The sequence below is a fragment of the Manacus candei genome, unplaced genomic scaffold, assembly GCF_025592945.1.
Source record: "Manacus candei isolate 608988 ecotype Guabito, Panama unplaced genomic scaffold, ASM2559294v1 h1tg000041l, whole genome shotgun sequence".
Classification (NCBI taxonomy): Eukaryota; Metazoa; Chordata; class Aves; order Passeriformes; family Pipridae; genus Manacus; species Manacus candei.
In genome coordinates this window covers 5,641,548-5,655,813 of record NW_026138089.1, presented here as the reverse complement: position 1 = coordinate 5,655,813, position 14,266 = coordinate 5,641,548, and the positions used below count along the sequence as shown (strand labels likewise).

At 37.1% G+C, this 14,266-nt stretch overlaps 1 protein-coding gene across 4 annotated transcripts in view; it reads left to right on the top strand.

Annotated features, from left to right (window-relative positions):
- The window catches only part of CDKL5 (cyclin dependent kinase like 5), a 124,760-nt gene that overhangs the window by 44,460 nt on the left and 66,034 nt on the right, over positions 1 to 14,266 (top strand). For all 4 annotated transcript variants that reach the window (XM_051795109.1, XM_051795112.1, XM_051795111.1 and 1 more), the window contains exons 2-3: positions 4,157 to 4,384; positions 4,909 to 4,943. In XM_051795109.1, the coding sequence (XP_051651069.1) occupies positions 4,321 to 4,384; positions 4,909 to 4,943 (99 nt within the window). In that variant the 5' untranslated portion in view covers positions 4,157 to 4,320. The remainder of the gene's footprint in view (positions 1 to 4,156; positions 4,385 to 4,908; positions 4,944 to 14,266) is intronic.

Sequence of the window (14,266 nt, the reverse complement as noted above, 5' to 3'; positions counted from 1 at the left end):
TTGAAGTCAATTAGAAGTTTGTAACTGACTTCAGCAGGGTGCAAATTGCACTCTCTCTGTCTTGATAAATTAAATGAACTGTATACTTGATGTGCAAGATGCTGATATACAAATCTAACTGTATTTCTAGAACAGTTATATTTCTCCAGATTTTGTGAAGACAAAGGTCTATCTCAAGTGTTTTTTAACTCTCACTAAATGTCTCTGCTAAAATCTAACACTATGAAAGGTGCTTCCCCTCTCCACACAGCTATTGATGATTATGAAATAATTAACAGCATTTTTACTTAGGATTGAGGCTTTGGACTGAGTGGTTAAGTTTGGTGCTTTTGGGGGATGTGCTAGAATTCTTAATGGTCATGAAGGGAAAAGGAATTGAGTAAGAGCTAGGGTTTTTCCCCATTGCTTTAATTTAAATGCAAATGATCAGCTACCATAATGCTGTATTATTCTGTATGCTCATTCCAAAAATGTTTGTACATTTTCTGGTTTTTACATATAAACCTTATGTGCTATCACAAAACAGCTACATTTGTTTAAAAATCTCACACTGTAACACTTCTGGATTAAGTAAAACTAATTTGTTTTTATTCATTTCATGACATTTTATTTGGCTCTGCATTTTATAGAACATCCTGGTAACGTTGAGACCATCTCAGTGATCTGTTGGTTTAATTTGTAAGTTGATGTACTGTGAATCTGGCTGCCTTAGAAAGGGATATTAGGAGAATAAGTGCTATTTCCCTACTGAGAACCTTTGAGAGGTAAATGATGGCCTTATTTCCTCTTCTGCAAGGGTTATCATTCCAGCCAGCAGGCAGCTTATGAAAACAGACCAGTGTGGCACTCATTGCAAAAAATGAAATTGTGGTTGCTATTAATAAGATTTTCCTTGCTGATTTCAGTGTTCAGTTTGAAAGAATCCAGCCTGTCTTTACTAAGTTACAGAATAATGTAATTCTTCCTGTGGATAACTTTCTCGAAATTACTTTTTTGTTTAAAACTTCCTGATTTTTTTCCTTTATTTTTGTATTACAGTTAGACACTCTGCCATTCATAAGACTCTGTGTCATTCATGGAGTTTTGAGCTCATGTTACCAGATTCCCTGCAAAAATCAGTGATTTTAAAAACAATCTTAAAAAGGCTTTCAAAAAGCAGAAAAATCCCATGAAGTTCTGTGGGTGCTGTCAATGAACACATATTTTTAGCAGTTTGGTTTTAGTCTTTCAGGAGCTTTTGATGGCAAAGATCTCAAACAAGCAAATAAATTCTGTCTAGGGATTAGATGGGTCTGGCGAATCTGAGTTCACTAATGTTTGAATTATGGCCCTGCTTGAGGCAAAAGAGCTAGGGCAAAAAGTGTTTAGGTATGAATCCATACTACTGCTGCATTCCACTTGTCATCTTTCATTAGCTTTCCTTTTCATTGCAAGATGAAGTTCTCATAAAGTGCTCTCAGCAGAATTGGGCACAAAGATGACTGGAGCTAGTGCAGAAGAGATGGGTCACTCAAGAGCATTTTCCTTTTGGAACCCCCTGTACGTGCATCTGTATTACCTGTGCTGTCAGTCATGGTGCACTTTGGGGAGGATTAGAGGAGCCGGTTCCGTGTCTCTTTGGAAGTGTATCCCTTCCAAAGTGGTGAGTAAACATCAATAAATGAGTTGACAGGCCTCTACCTTTAAGGAATTACATGTGAATGCTGCTGTAAGTGCCATGCATCCAGGAGCAGCAGTGTAACAAGGGGATCAGCTTTCTGTGGCTCTTACTTCTAGTGAAGTGAGAAGGGAAGACTACACGATCACTGGGGAGAGGAAGATGTATAGTACTGAATGTCATAGACTTATAGAATGTTAAGGGTTGGAAGGGACATTAAAGATCATCTAATCCCAACCTCCCTTGCCATGGGCAGGGGAGACCTACCAGTAGACCAAGTTGCTTAAAGCCCCATGCAGCCTGGCCTTCAACACTGCCAGGGTTGGGGCACCCACAACCTCCCTGGCTGGGGAGTTCAGAAAGGAAGGTTAGCTGCTTGCAAGTGTAACCTTTATTCTCAATAAAAAGCTAGGATTCATATTGAGTTCACTTGCAGAACTCCTAAAAATAAATAAAACAAAAAATAGTGGATCACAAGCCTGTATAGCTTTAAGTAGTTTATGAGAAATTTAGAAATTATGAATAAGGGACAGGGCAAACTGCATCTAAATTTCTTCTTGAGTTTTTGATACATTTATCTCATAAGTTGCTTCACTGTTTCATCATAGATCCAAGAAGTATTGTGTACACTGTAATGCAGGAAGACAATGTGCAGTAATAACATTAGCAGATAAGTAATGAATGTTATCACAAACTAAATTCCGGAAGGACTTGTCAACGAATAATGTTGGAAACTGAAGCAGCAGATTTGCTGATGTTACTGCATAGTGCTAATAGAAAACAGAGTGTACGTTCTCTGACTGCTACTTTCTTTCTGGCAAGTAATTTTGCTGTTCTAAACCTGGCTGACCAGTTTTCTTGCGTCTTACTTACATTGTGGCATTAATGGTTGTTTCAAGGTCTCTGTGGCAGTATTTCTGTCACTCAGCTGAAGCAAGGGGACAGTCAGCTATGTCTTGTGCCTGGCACAGCCTGTTTCAGTCAAAAGCTGAAGCAACTCAGTGAAGACTCTGTTCTCATGTTGTTGGATACAACTGAGCAGATGCTCCTGCTTTTCCAGGCCCTCATTTTTTTTTTTTAGTTCATTAACAAGAAAGTCTGGACAAACAGCACAAAGGATTTTGTGAGAAGGAGATGCCAAATAAGATAAGAGGAGAGTATATGGAAGGGAAAGGAAAGAATATTTCATACAATTCACAAGTGAAGAAAAAATTGATTAATTAAACCACTGAAATAACCCATTAAGGAATGGGCAACTTTTTAAAAACAAAAGCAAACCAAAAAACCCTAACCAACCCGTCAATTTAGAAGTCACTGCTTTATTCTCAAAATACTGTGGTTATTTCACTCTGGAGTTGCTTCTAAAATAACGAGCCCCCTCATATTATCTGCCTGTGTCTTGCTGAAGCAAGTGTCATTGTAATTTCCCTCCACCCTTGAGTCGTCCTTTGTTATGTGTGACTTAGTCAACCCAGGACTTGTGGCCAGCTCCTCTGGCTTATAGTGAAATCCCATTTGTGTGAGCTGAACCCAGTATTATTGGGTCACACTCACCCATTACACATAAGTTAATTAAATGTATTCATTTCTATGATTGCATCTTGTTCTTCATGAGTAGTTCTGTTCTTGGATCACTGAATTGTGAAAATGATACATTTCCAAGTCATGATGAAGTTGCTTTAGGGGGTTTTTCCTCTGTTTTTGAATTTGGGATATATACCTTTAATATTAGGGAAACAAATACAGCCTTCTACAGAATTAGCAAAACCAAACTGTGGTTTGTTTTTTTGGGTTTTTTTATTAGACTTCTGTGATAGAAGTGATGAGCCTGAAACGGGCCAAAAACTTTGTTCTTTTCCCTGTGCATAGTTACCTGATCTGAAAAATTACTTCAGCATTTGAGAAACATGGGAAAAACCTTTTGAAAACATTTTTTTTTTGTTTGTCACATTTCCATTAAATAAACTGATAGTAGAAATAATTAAATCTACTTGTTAGTCTAACAAATAATTTCCTTTTTTTTAAAAAAACTATCACAGAAAATAGTAGTAGAATAATATTTTCTTCTGTATAGTGCTCTTTCTACCTCATCCTTTTTATCATTACAGTGGACAAATAAGAAATTAACTAAACAAAATCTGTTTTTATCTCTACCTGTCCTACACTATAAGTAATTATAAGTCTATTTTTGCTCACCAAGGTAGTTCCTGTCAACATTTTTGTTTGCTTCTGTTCTGTAGAAAATCACTTTATGGGAATTAGTTATTACTGTAATAGACATCCTGCATATGGGATTACAAGTCCAGCTGTTGTGTCAGATGTATGTTCTCAGTAGGTTCTGTCCATTATACATGCTGGTAAGCTCTCCTGATCATAAAATGTAGAAGTAAATTAATTGTCTGTTAAAACTGTTGGACTATATTGGTGTGATGTCTGTATACCACTTTCTCTTATAGAAATGAAGTACTAACTACATGATTTTTCTCTTTTTTTCCCCAGAAAGCTACTGACTGCCTAGAAATTAAGAAAAAGTGTGAGAACTCTGGTTGATCAAGGTGGAATTTTTTTCCAAGAGTCTTTTCACAATTGCCTTTCACAAAGTTTTCAGCCGCTCCCCTTTGTGCCATGTTTTGTGGCTCTCACCGTAAGAGGAATTTGTCTTGATGAAGATTCCTAACATTGGTAATGTGATGAATAAATTTGAGATCCTTGGGGTTGTAGGTGAAGGTAAGTAATACCTTAATAAAAAATTAATTAGAATTCTGTATAGATTTGACTTAGTCCTCTTTATGTTATCAATTGCAAAATATTGCTTGTATGCAGATAATGAAAACATCAGTTTATTCTCTATGGCTTCTTTTAATTTTCTTCTCAGATGGATTGGAAGGTGAAAGGAATGGAGGAGAAATGGGACAGTTTTGCGGTTTTTGGAGCAGTTTTTTTTTTCCTTAAAAGTTTAGTATATTAATTTCTCATTAATGGTACTAGGGAGATGCAAGTTATCAAACTTATCTGCAAGTATATATTTTTTAAAATAATTTCAGTGTTTTAAAATCCATTGACTTTCAAGCAATTTTTATAAAATTTTTACAGTACACAGAGGTTTTATACCCATGTATACAAGTTCTGGATAACAGTGCTGGGAACAATATTATTTCTATATGCAGGAGGTGACTGAACACTGTTTTATCTTGCCAATTTTAATTTTTTTCTGCTTTAAGATGGTTTATATCTTGTCTTCTTTGTTTCAGGAGCCTATGGCGTTGTACTTAAATGCAGACACAAGGTAAGTAAATTGCTTTGAGATCAGAGATAAATGTTGGTGTTTGGGTGAAACAGTGACTTTTGATGAGAACTGAGTTGTTACTATGTATGAGATGTGGCATCTGGGGTGGGCTTTTTCTTGCAGTTAGTTACTCAGCTTTTTAATTGCAAGTGTCAGAGGAAATGGCTATATCTAGTACCAAACCTCAATTTTTTGGTGTTTAATATTTGTCTGAAATATTAATAATGTTTCATTAATCTCAACTAAGAGAGTTTTTTTAGAAAAAGGCAAAAAAAAAGTTGATTTGGAACACAATTTATGCTTAAGCAGTTTCAATTAGAATGCCAAATTATTTGCCAAATACTGCTGGATAAGCACTTACCTCTCTTGGAAGGGGCAGGGGAGAGGAAGTGGGATCCATGTGGAATTTCTACAGCTGTAGGACAATCAAACAAGAAAGCAGTCACTTTTTTGGTTATTAAATTTAATTTGGAAGAGGAAGAAGTTAAAAAGGAAAGAAAAAATGCTGTTTGAGACAAAAATGAAGTCTGGCAACCTGTCTACATTATTTTAACTACTCTGTAAGTTGGATGTATCTGAACTTGCTACTTATCAACAGGGAACTGACACAAACTACTTTTGCTGTCTTTGCAGCAGCAGTGTGGTCATATAACAAAGTAATTTCTCTGAAGCAGAACTTTTCAGAATCATAGAATTAGTAATTTGTAGTGATGTAAGAATATATAAACGTTTCTTTATGTGGTTCATACCTTTTTCTAGAAAAAGTTAGCACTGTGCAGAGGGCTTGTGTTCCTGTGGTGGCTTTTAGCACGTAGGCAGAAAGGCTTTTACACACAATGTGCAGTTATATCTGGAGTGTCTTAGACTGTTATACTGACTTAAAATTAAAAAAAGGAAAAAAATACTAGAACGTGGAAAGATCCTATCTCAAGCTGAAGCCTTGTTGTGCTTGGCAGTCCATAACAGTCAATAGAATGACTTTGCTAAGTTGAATGTTTTTAGATTGTTATGGTATAATAGTTCAGGGTGAGTAGTTTGAGAGCATTTGGGTAGTGACAATTGGGTTTATCCTAGGAGGCTCTATTTTTTATGGAAGGTAACCTCACTGAGACTCAAGAAGTTTCTAGGATTTCCTGCATTGCTGAGTGAAATTTAAGCTTTACAAAAACTGTTCAGTACTCTAAGAGTGTAGTATAATGGCAGGGTAATCTGTTTTCTAGTTTCCTATGAGAATACCTTCCAAGGTACCAGATGACTGAAAGGAAAACTTTCCTTTAGCAGAGGAAAGTACTTCCTACAGCCTGTGTAAGGATGCTGACTTGCTTGTAAGGATCTAAATTTTTAGGTAGTTGCACCATTTTTTCTGTAGCTTCATCTTAATCGAAATAACTGTATTGAAGATGTAAAACAAAGTAGTATTTCTTAAAAATTCTAGAAAGTGGGTTTACTCAGACCTAGGGTTTCCAGTATTTGGAGGTCTGAAGAAAAGGTGAGGTATGTTGATGTTTTCATCTTGCTGATTTTTGAGTCTCACTTACTTAAAACAAGCTGCACCCAGCCTTTAAGGGCAGATGACTTTAGGATGACTGTTTTAGATGACTGTTTTACTAAAAAAAATAACTGTCTTAAAGTTTAACATTAATATTTCCTACTCCTGTAGGAAACCAAAGTCTTAATTCACTTTCATGCAGTTTTAACAGAATGACCTGGAAATGCAAGGATGTGTGGTTTGTTTTGGTTTGGGTTTTTGGTTGGTTTTATGTTGTTGTAGTTGTTGTTGTGGGGTTTTTTGTTTGGGTTTGTTTTGTTGAGTTTTTGGCTGCTGGTGGGCCTACTTTAGAATGTAGAAATGTTTATATTCATCTTTATAAATATTGGTAATATGCCAGGATCAAATTCTCAGCTTTTCTAAGTTAATATATCTCCATCGTGTTGGTGAGAGGGTAAATGTTGTGTGAAATGAGGAGCCAACTCCTAATTGCAACAATTTTCCAACATGTAATCCACTAGTGCTTTAGTAAATATGTAGCTTTTTGCCTCAGTGCATTTCACTGGCATGTGTATATGCATGGAAATTGGAGAGAATGGTGTAAGGAACAAATACCTTGTCATTTTTATATGTGTTTTTCCTTTGCTGAGGGAACATTATCAGAAAAGCTAAAGTAGCTCCTCTAGAATGACTGTGTTTACATTATTATACAGCATGTTTTTATCACAAATCCTTTATTGAGAACTGTGGGTTGTGCATAAAGATTACTTGTTTATCTGAGGGTTTTTTTGGATGTGAAGCTAATACAAATAATGTTAAAATAAAGCAGACCTGATGTTCTGAAAAGCTTTTCCCTTTTTTTCATTTAATCAGAGGACTTTCCCTGAAGATATATAGTGAAGTACACTGTGTTTGAAAATACTGGAAATACATTTGTTAGTCACTAAATGTTGAAATCGCCTGCCTTGGCTTATTGGATCTTGGCTGTGTTTTCTGAAAAGAAAAGCCAGTGGGACAGTTCAGCAGTGTCAGAGATCACACCTGAGGAAAAGAATCTTAGCTAATGTTTAAGACTTGTCAAATATTTGCCCTTTAAATAAAACCACTATCGTCTTTACTTTGAAAAGGGGGCTGGTTGCTTCCTGCAGAGTAAACCTTTGCTAATAGGGATTTAGGCACAACTATCAGGAGGGCTCTTACATAAGGTACAAAACCAACATGATAATACTGTGATTTAAAATCAATAAAATTATAGTCAGGTGCTGTGGTAAAGCCCTAAGTGTCCAAAGATGGGCACATGGAGAAAGAAGCCTAAAGGAAAAAATTAAGGTGAAAACCAGTGTGAAAAGGGAATGTACTGTTAAACTGTCAGATAATAAACTGTGTATATAGGAGGAACACTGACAATTGTAGAAGCAAGCTGGAGTTTGTAGAAGTGAGGTGAATATATACTTAGATGACTAAGGTAAGTGGAGACTGTCTCTAGGTAGGCAAGATGATGACACTGAAACAGGGGTCATTTGTTAGAATGAGGCAGAACTTACCACAGGGCTAGGCTGGAGAGGAAGAAGGATTCATAATAGCAGGCAGTCAAACCATAAGAAGCGTTTGGACAATGCTCCCAGGCACATGGTGAGGTTCTTCTGCTCTCCTGTGCAGGCCCAGGAGTTGAACTTTGATGATCCTTCTGAGTTCCTTCCAAGTCAGGATAATCTATGATTCTATGCCTGCATACACGTATCTGTATGTATAAATTTATGGTGTATTTTTAGGTTAGCTAGGTGTGCAGGAAGGTATGTAGTGATGCAGTTTCTCTAAAAGCACAGCAGAAATTTATGAAATTTCCTGAGCTTCTCCTTCTCTTGCAGCATGCTGTGTGTTCTCAGAGGCCTCAAGCCTGAGGCGATACAGTTTAATGATTTGGAAATTGGATGCCAGTTGTTCTTATATGTAAAGCATCTCCTGCCTAATGAGATATTTTTTCTGCTCTTGTGTTTTAGAAGTGAATCTGGTTTTGGTTGTTTTTAACGATATGAGACATTTTTTGTCCTTTTTCTTTAAGATAAACACCACTGAATTCCTGTATGAAAAACAAACAAAAAGAAACAAAATTATTAGTTTACAGAATTATTTGGCTCTTTTGTGCATTGAAGAGTAATGAAGAATAATAGGTTTAATACTTACAGGCAATTTCTTCTTAACCTAATATTTAATTTTGTCTTGTTTGAGCCTTTTGTAATACTCCTGCCTTATGTTCTGATAAGTTGTGTATGTGCCTCAGAATAGCTGAAAGAAATATTTGCTCACCTTTTAAAGAAAGTTATAGTTTCCTCATTAGAAAATATAATGAATATGCATATGTAGCAGAATCATTAGGTTTTATTTAAGTATCTCAGCTTTTTCCATCTCTTTCATTACTAGATCCTCTACTGACCATCAGGGGCACAGTTTTCTTACTTTTTCCTTTGAAACCAGTGTTTTTTTGTTTCTATAGGTAGCCCACTTCTGCACTCTTTGCACTATTTGTTTGTGTTTGAGCTCAGTGAGGAATTCCCCTCTTACCAATGTTGGCCAACTGGAGAAAATTTTCTCAGGGCCATTGCTGCACTTTGACAAAGTCATCCCTGTAGAACAGTTACCCCATTTTCATCATTCAAGCTATTACAGGATTTTTTTACAGTAAAACTCCTAATCATTTCTACTGTCAAACAGAAAGACTGTTCTCAGGAGAACTTCTCACCACATCCCTAGATAAAGGCAAGGCCATGCAGGTGATGGAACTGCAGATGCTGAGTGGGACCTGCCTGCAGGCTCCTCTGTTACAACCACCTGGCTGAGTTTGTCCTGCAGCCCAGGTAGCTGAGCAGCACAGGCCTGGGCCACTTCAGCTGAACTCTGATGTGCATCACTAATTCCTCCATGTACAGAGGTCTTCTGGTCAGGGTGACTACACGTTGTCACTGCCTCTTAGGTTGCCATCAGTCTTCACATTCCTGTTGGTTCATTAGTCAGTTGTGTCAAGAAATTGCCTTCTCCATCTTCCAAAAATCTGATTGTCTCCATCATGCTGTATTACCCTTTCTGCAGATGTTGGAGTGTTGTAAGTCCTCTGTGAAAACTGGACCCTATCGTAAGACTTCCCTTAAGAAGGCTTTATCTATTTTGCTCTCTTGATCAGGTGCTTTGAAGCAATATTCCCCCAAATGTCACGTGTGTTGTTCTGTCTTCTAACCCTCATGCAAAAACTTTGTACTTGTTCCTTACCTATTTCAAAGCAAAAGTACATGCATTCAAGCCTCCCTTTCCTCTGCAAGGATCTCCTTCCCTTCTTAGTTCATCCTTCTTCAAATATCTCGTGTCTGTTCATGGCAGTGCTCCGATCGTACAAGCTATTCCATTACATTTCCTGTAGTCCTATTGCATGATTTCATCATCTAGGATGACAGGTAGCTCAGATAACTCATATTTCTGTAGCTGCACTGACTCCTAGTTCCTCCTGTTTGTTTCTCATGAATTTTATGTACGGGCACCTGGGACCGGGTCATGCCACTTTCACAGAGTGAATGAGAGCTTCATTCTTGTAGAAAATTGGGGGTATCTCTAATATTAAAAAAAAAAAAAACAGTTCTGAATTTGCCTGGTGGATGTTAGAATCCCTTTTCTGACTCATGTATCTGCTGATGTTATTAACATCGTCTCACTTGAAATCTGCTAGCCCTTCTTTTTGTGTTGATGAGTTTCTCTTTAGTGCCAAAATTAAAAGGTAAGTGTACTTGTTTCTAAAAGTTGCATTTATCTTCAGTGTGTTGTGGTTTATGATGTTCTTGCTTTTTGGTTTTCAAGGTTCCTTAGCTCCCCAGCACGTGTTAAGTGAAGTGCTTGGACTGAAGAATACAGTCATTGCAGTTTCTATTTAATTTTTTTTTTATGACATTATCTTTTGTACTGAAATGGATACATCTCTTTTTTTTTTGTTTTTCTTTGGATTTGACTGACTTGACAGTACTTCCTGTTTGATAGATTGAGAAATGATGAGTAAGTGAAAAATCTGAGTTCTCACAATGAGACCAGATTGCTGCCTGTGTTTTTTCCCCTCAGTGCTACGATCTTTAGTATAGTGGAGATAGTATGAACTAATTTCAGAATTTGAGTACTCAACTAGAGAATGAACTTGCACTGCCTGGTATTTGAACACTGGAATACTAACTGTACTGATCCGTAATTTTCTGGGGTTTGGTGTTTGTATTTCACTAATCTTTCTGTAATACTGTGAGTCAAGGAGAGGTATTTCTATCTGCTTTTGACAGAAATAGATATTAGGTACAATATTACTATTCAACATTTTAGTGACAAATCTGAAGGTCAGTGTGAAAGTAGTGCTGTTAAAAGTTAAGGAAAGCAGCCTGCAGTGATAAGGAATAGAAGATAATGCAGAGCATTTAGCATTTCATGGCAAGTGATTCCATTCAGAGAAATAATATTTTAAATTTTTGTGTTTCTTCATATGCAATTGACTTTCAAAATTAGAACTTTTGAGCAAAATTGGAATGATCTTAGGAGCATTTTTGGCACTTAGCTTTATCACTTCAGAGTAAAGCTGCAAACTGAGTAATGCACAGACTTTTCCTGCCCCTCCATTCAGCCCTAATGAGGCCGCATCTGGAGTGCCGTGCCCAGTTCTGGGCTACTCGGTACAAGAGGGACATGGAGCTCCTGGAGGGGGTCCAGCTGTCCTTACAGAATTCTGGTGTGAAATATTAGATGTAGAGTATTTATTTCATGGGCTTCCTTAGTCTGCTTCCATGGCATTCCCTTAAGTGCAGCAGTGAGAGGCGAGCTTGGTTAGTGCTAATTCACTTCAGTTATTGCTTTCCTATACGTTCGTATAAGTGACATACAATGAATGTCTATAACTGCTTGCTATGCAGGGTACACGTGAATGTGGTATTGACAGCTTTTAAAGCTTTCTTTTTTCATTCATTGTGACATTTGTCTATACCTGAACCTCAGCCTCTTCCATAGTCCTTTCAGTCCCCAGTGGCAGGGGGAAACAGATAATCAGATTAGCATTATATTTATGTGTTTTAAATGTCATTGATGTCAATGTAGTCCTGATTTATATTCAAGTAAGTGGAAGATTCATATGTGTACTGTTACTGCTCCAAAGATCAGATAGTTGTGCAGAGTGGAGCATAGAAACTTAGGTTGCTGAGTTCCCACAGGTTAAGACCACTACTACTTATTCAGTCTCCCCTCTCACCCCCAAGGTAGGCTATAGTGTTCTCTGAATCACAAGATTGCTGCCTTTTATTTCTTTTCCTCAAAATCTTATTCCCAAGTCTCTCTCCTTCTGCAATTATTTTTAAAGAGTTGTTTCATAATATATTGGTAAACTGTTAAAGCACTAATTTTGAGTAAACTATCAAGATATAGAATGACTTACCTGCCCAGGGGGAAAAAAATGAGATCTCTGTTTGGTGTTGTCCTAGTTTCCTAGAAATCTGAGTCCTGGGATTAATAGAAGTAAACATTTGGGGTTCACACCTGTGAGGCTATGTAGGATGAAAGGATAAAGTAAGGTGGTTCCAGTTGCTTTTTTTAGTTGCTCTTGCTGCATTATATTGTCTTCTATTTATTGCTTCTGCTATAGATTGCTAAAATATGCTCTATTGCAAGGATTTATTTAATTTGATCTTGTATGAAACTGCTATTATTTTCAGTCACATACAATGATTTCTTTAAGAGGGCCTGACCGGGTTGTACAAAGTGGGCATGAATGCATTTTTCATTGCATTAAATTACCTGAGGCAATGGTATGAAGCTGTATCAGAGGAGGTTTAGGTTAGATATTAGGAAAAGATTCTTCACCCCGAGGGTGTTTGGGTACTTGAACAGGCTCCCCAGAGAAGTGGTCACAGCACCAAGCCTGACAGAGTTCAAGAAGCATTTGGAAAACACTCTCAGGCACATGGTGAGACCCTTGGGGATGGTCCTGTGCAGGGCCAGGAGTTGGACTTTGGTGATCCTTGTGGGTCCCTTCCAACTCAGGATATTCTAGGATGCTATGAAACGTAATGGTTTTCGTTATTCACATTGGTCAGTCTGTAACCATATCAATGGAATAGTGCCCCTTTGATGTCTGCAGTTGTGTTGTTTCCCTTTGAGTCTTTTATGACAATCCAGACTGCTGTTTGAAAGGTCCCTTGGAGGATACTCCATCCCCTTACCTCCTGCTTTGTACTTGTGTTATGAACCCTACTCAGATATAGTGGTATTCAGTACTAAAATTTCTCGTTCCCTCCCTCCTTTGTTCTCAAAGGCTAATATTTAGAAATAGAAGGTGCAGGGCAAGGATGAGAGAGAGCTTTCAGAGTAGAGAAATTACCTTGCTGTGGAAGGCAATACTAAGATTTATTTTTTTTTTCAGATGTGTTCAATTTATAGCAGTACAGTGTGAGGGTGTTTGCTTTCAGTACCACAAATTAGGATGGCTTAAGCTGGCTTGGCCTTTATAACATTGGATATTGCAATTTCATGCAGCACAAAACTGAGATGCAGAGAGACCTGATGCTGCAGAAGATCTTCAAAACAAGGGGGAGGGAGAAAAATGGGATCACCCTAGTACTTCAGTAATTCAGGTAGCTGAAAGAAGCATAGAAGCCTGAGTTAAAAATAACAAGAGTGATTCATCTTGCTTTGGAAGGATATATGAAATGTATTACTGATGGTTTTCAATTTAAATTAAGTCAAAGATAAGCAATTTGTTGCAGTCACAGTATCTCAGATCAGTATTTCTTTTAGTCAGACAGTTTCTTCCAGTTTGTCACACTAATGGCTCTGGATTAACCAGGCATCTTTTGAACTTTTGTTTCTTGAAGAAACTGTATGAGGTTTTGGTAGTATTTTACATAATATGTTTTATGAATTCTTTCTATAAGTACTGGTTTTACTAAGTAAAAGGTTACTGCTTATGCCTCAAATAACAGCTTTGCTTGGAATATTGCCAGTAAATAAACATGCCCCTTAGTAGTTGCTGCACACTCCATCTGCAAAGGGATTATATATCATTACACTTGTAATAATACAGGAATCATATTCAGACCTTCAGCAGTGTGTTCTGTGGTTGCCCCTAATGATTCTTAATTGCAAACAGCTTGTAGTGCTGTATCTCATTTTAATGTACTTGTAAGAGAAATCTTATTTTTAAATGTGGATGTGATGAGCACCCAAAGCCAAACTATCCATACAAATTATTTTTTCTTGCGAAAAATTGAAAATGTTATGCTGAAAATTAAAGTTTAAGAATATGACTAGTATTTCTTAGAAGCAGCAGCAGAAGAAATTGAAATAGGTGAGAATTAGAGACCTGATGAGGGGTCTTGGATCATTAGGAAAGTAGTGGTGTAAGCTAGGGAATTTATAGTTCATGCAAGTTAATATATGGGAAAGGAAACAACATATGGCTAATTATAGGATTACATCTGTAGTAGTATGAACTTGGTTGAATATTGGATTACAGTCTGGTCTTGTCATCAAATTGCAAATTACTGTGTAGCATAATTGATGCAAAGAAAATTGTATTTCTAAATTTTAGGCTAATCGTTCCCCCGAAAGGGATTCTTGTGGAGTTCTTGAACTTTCCTAGGACATGTGAGCAGCTCTAAGAGCACTATGTTAATCATTGATCTCTGGACACTCACTGTATTTAAAGAAAGACCACTAAAACAGAGCACAACTCAGTGTTTTAGAAGATCATTAATGTAGATTATTAAATGTACCATGGTGAAAATGAGTCTGGATCATCTAGCTAGCTTTCAAAATTATTTGTACCATT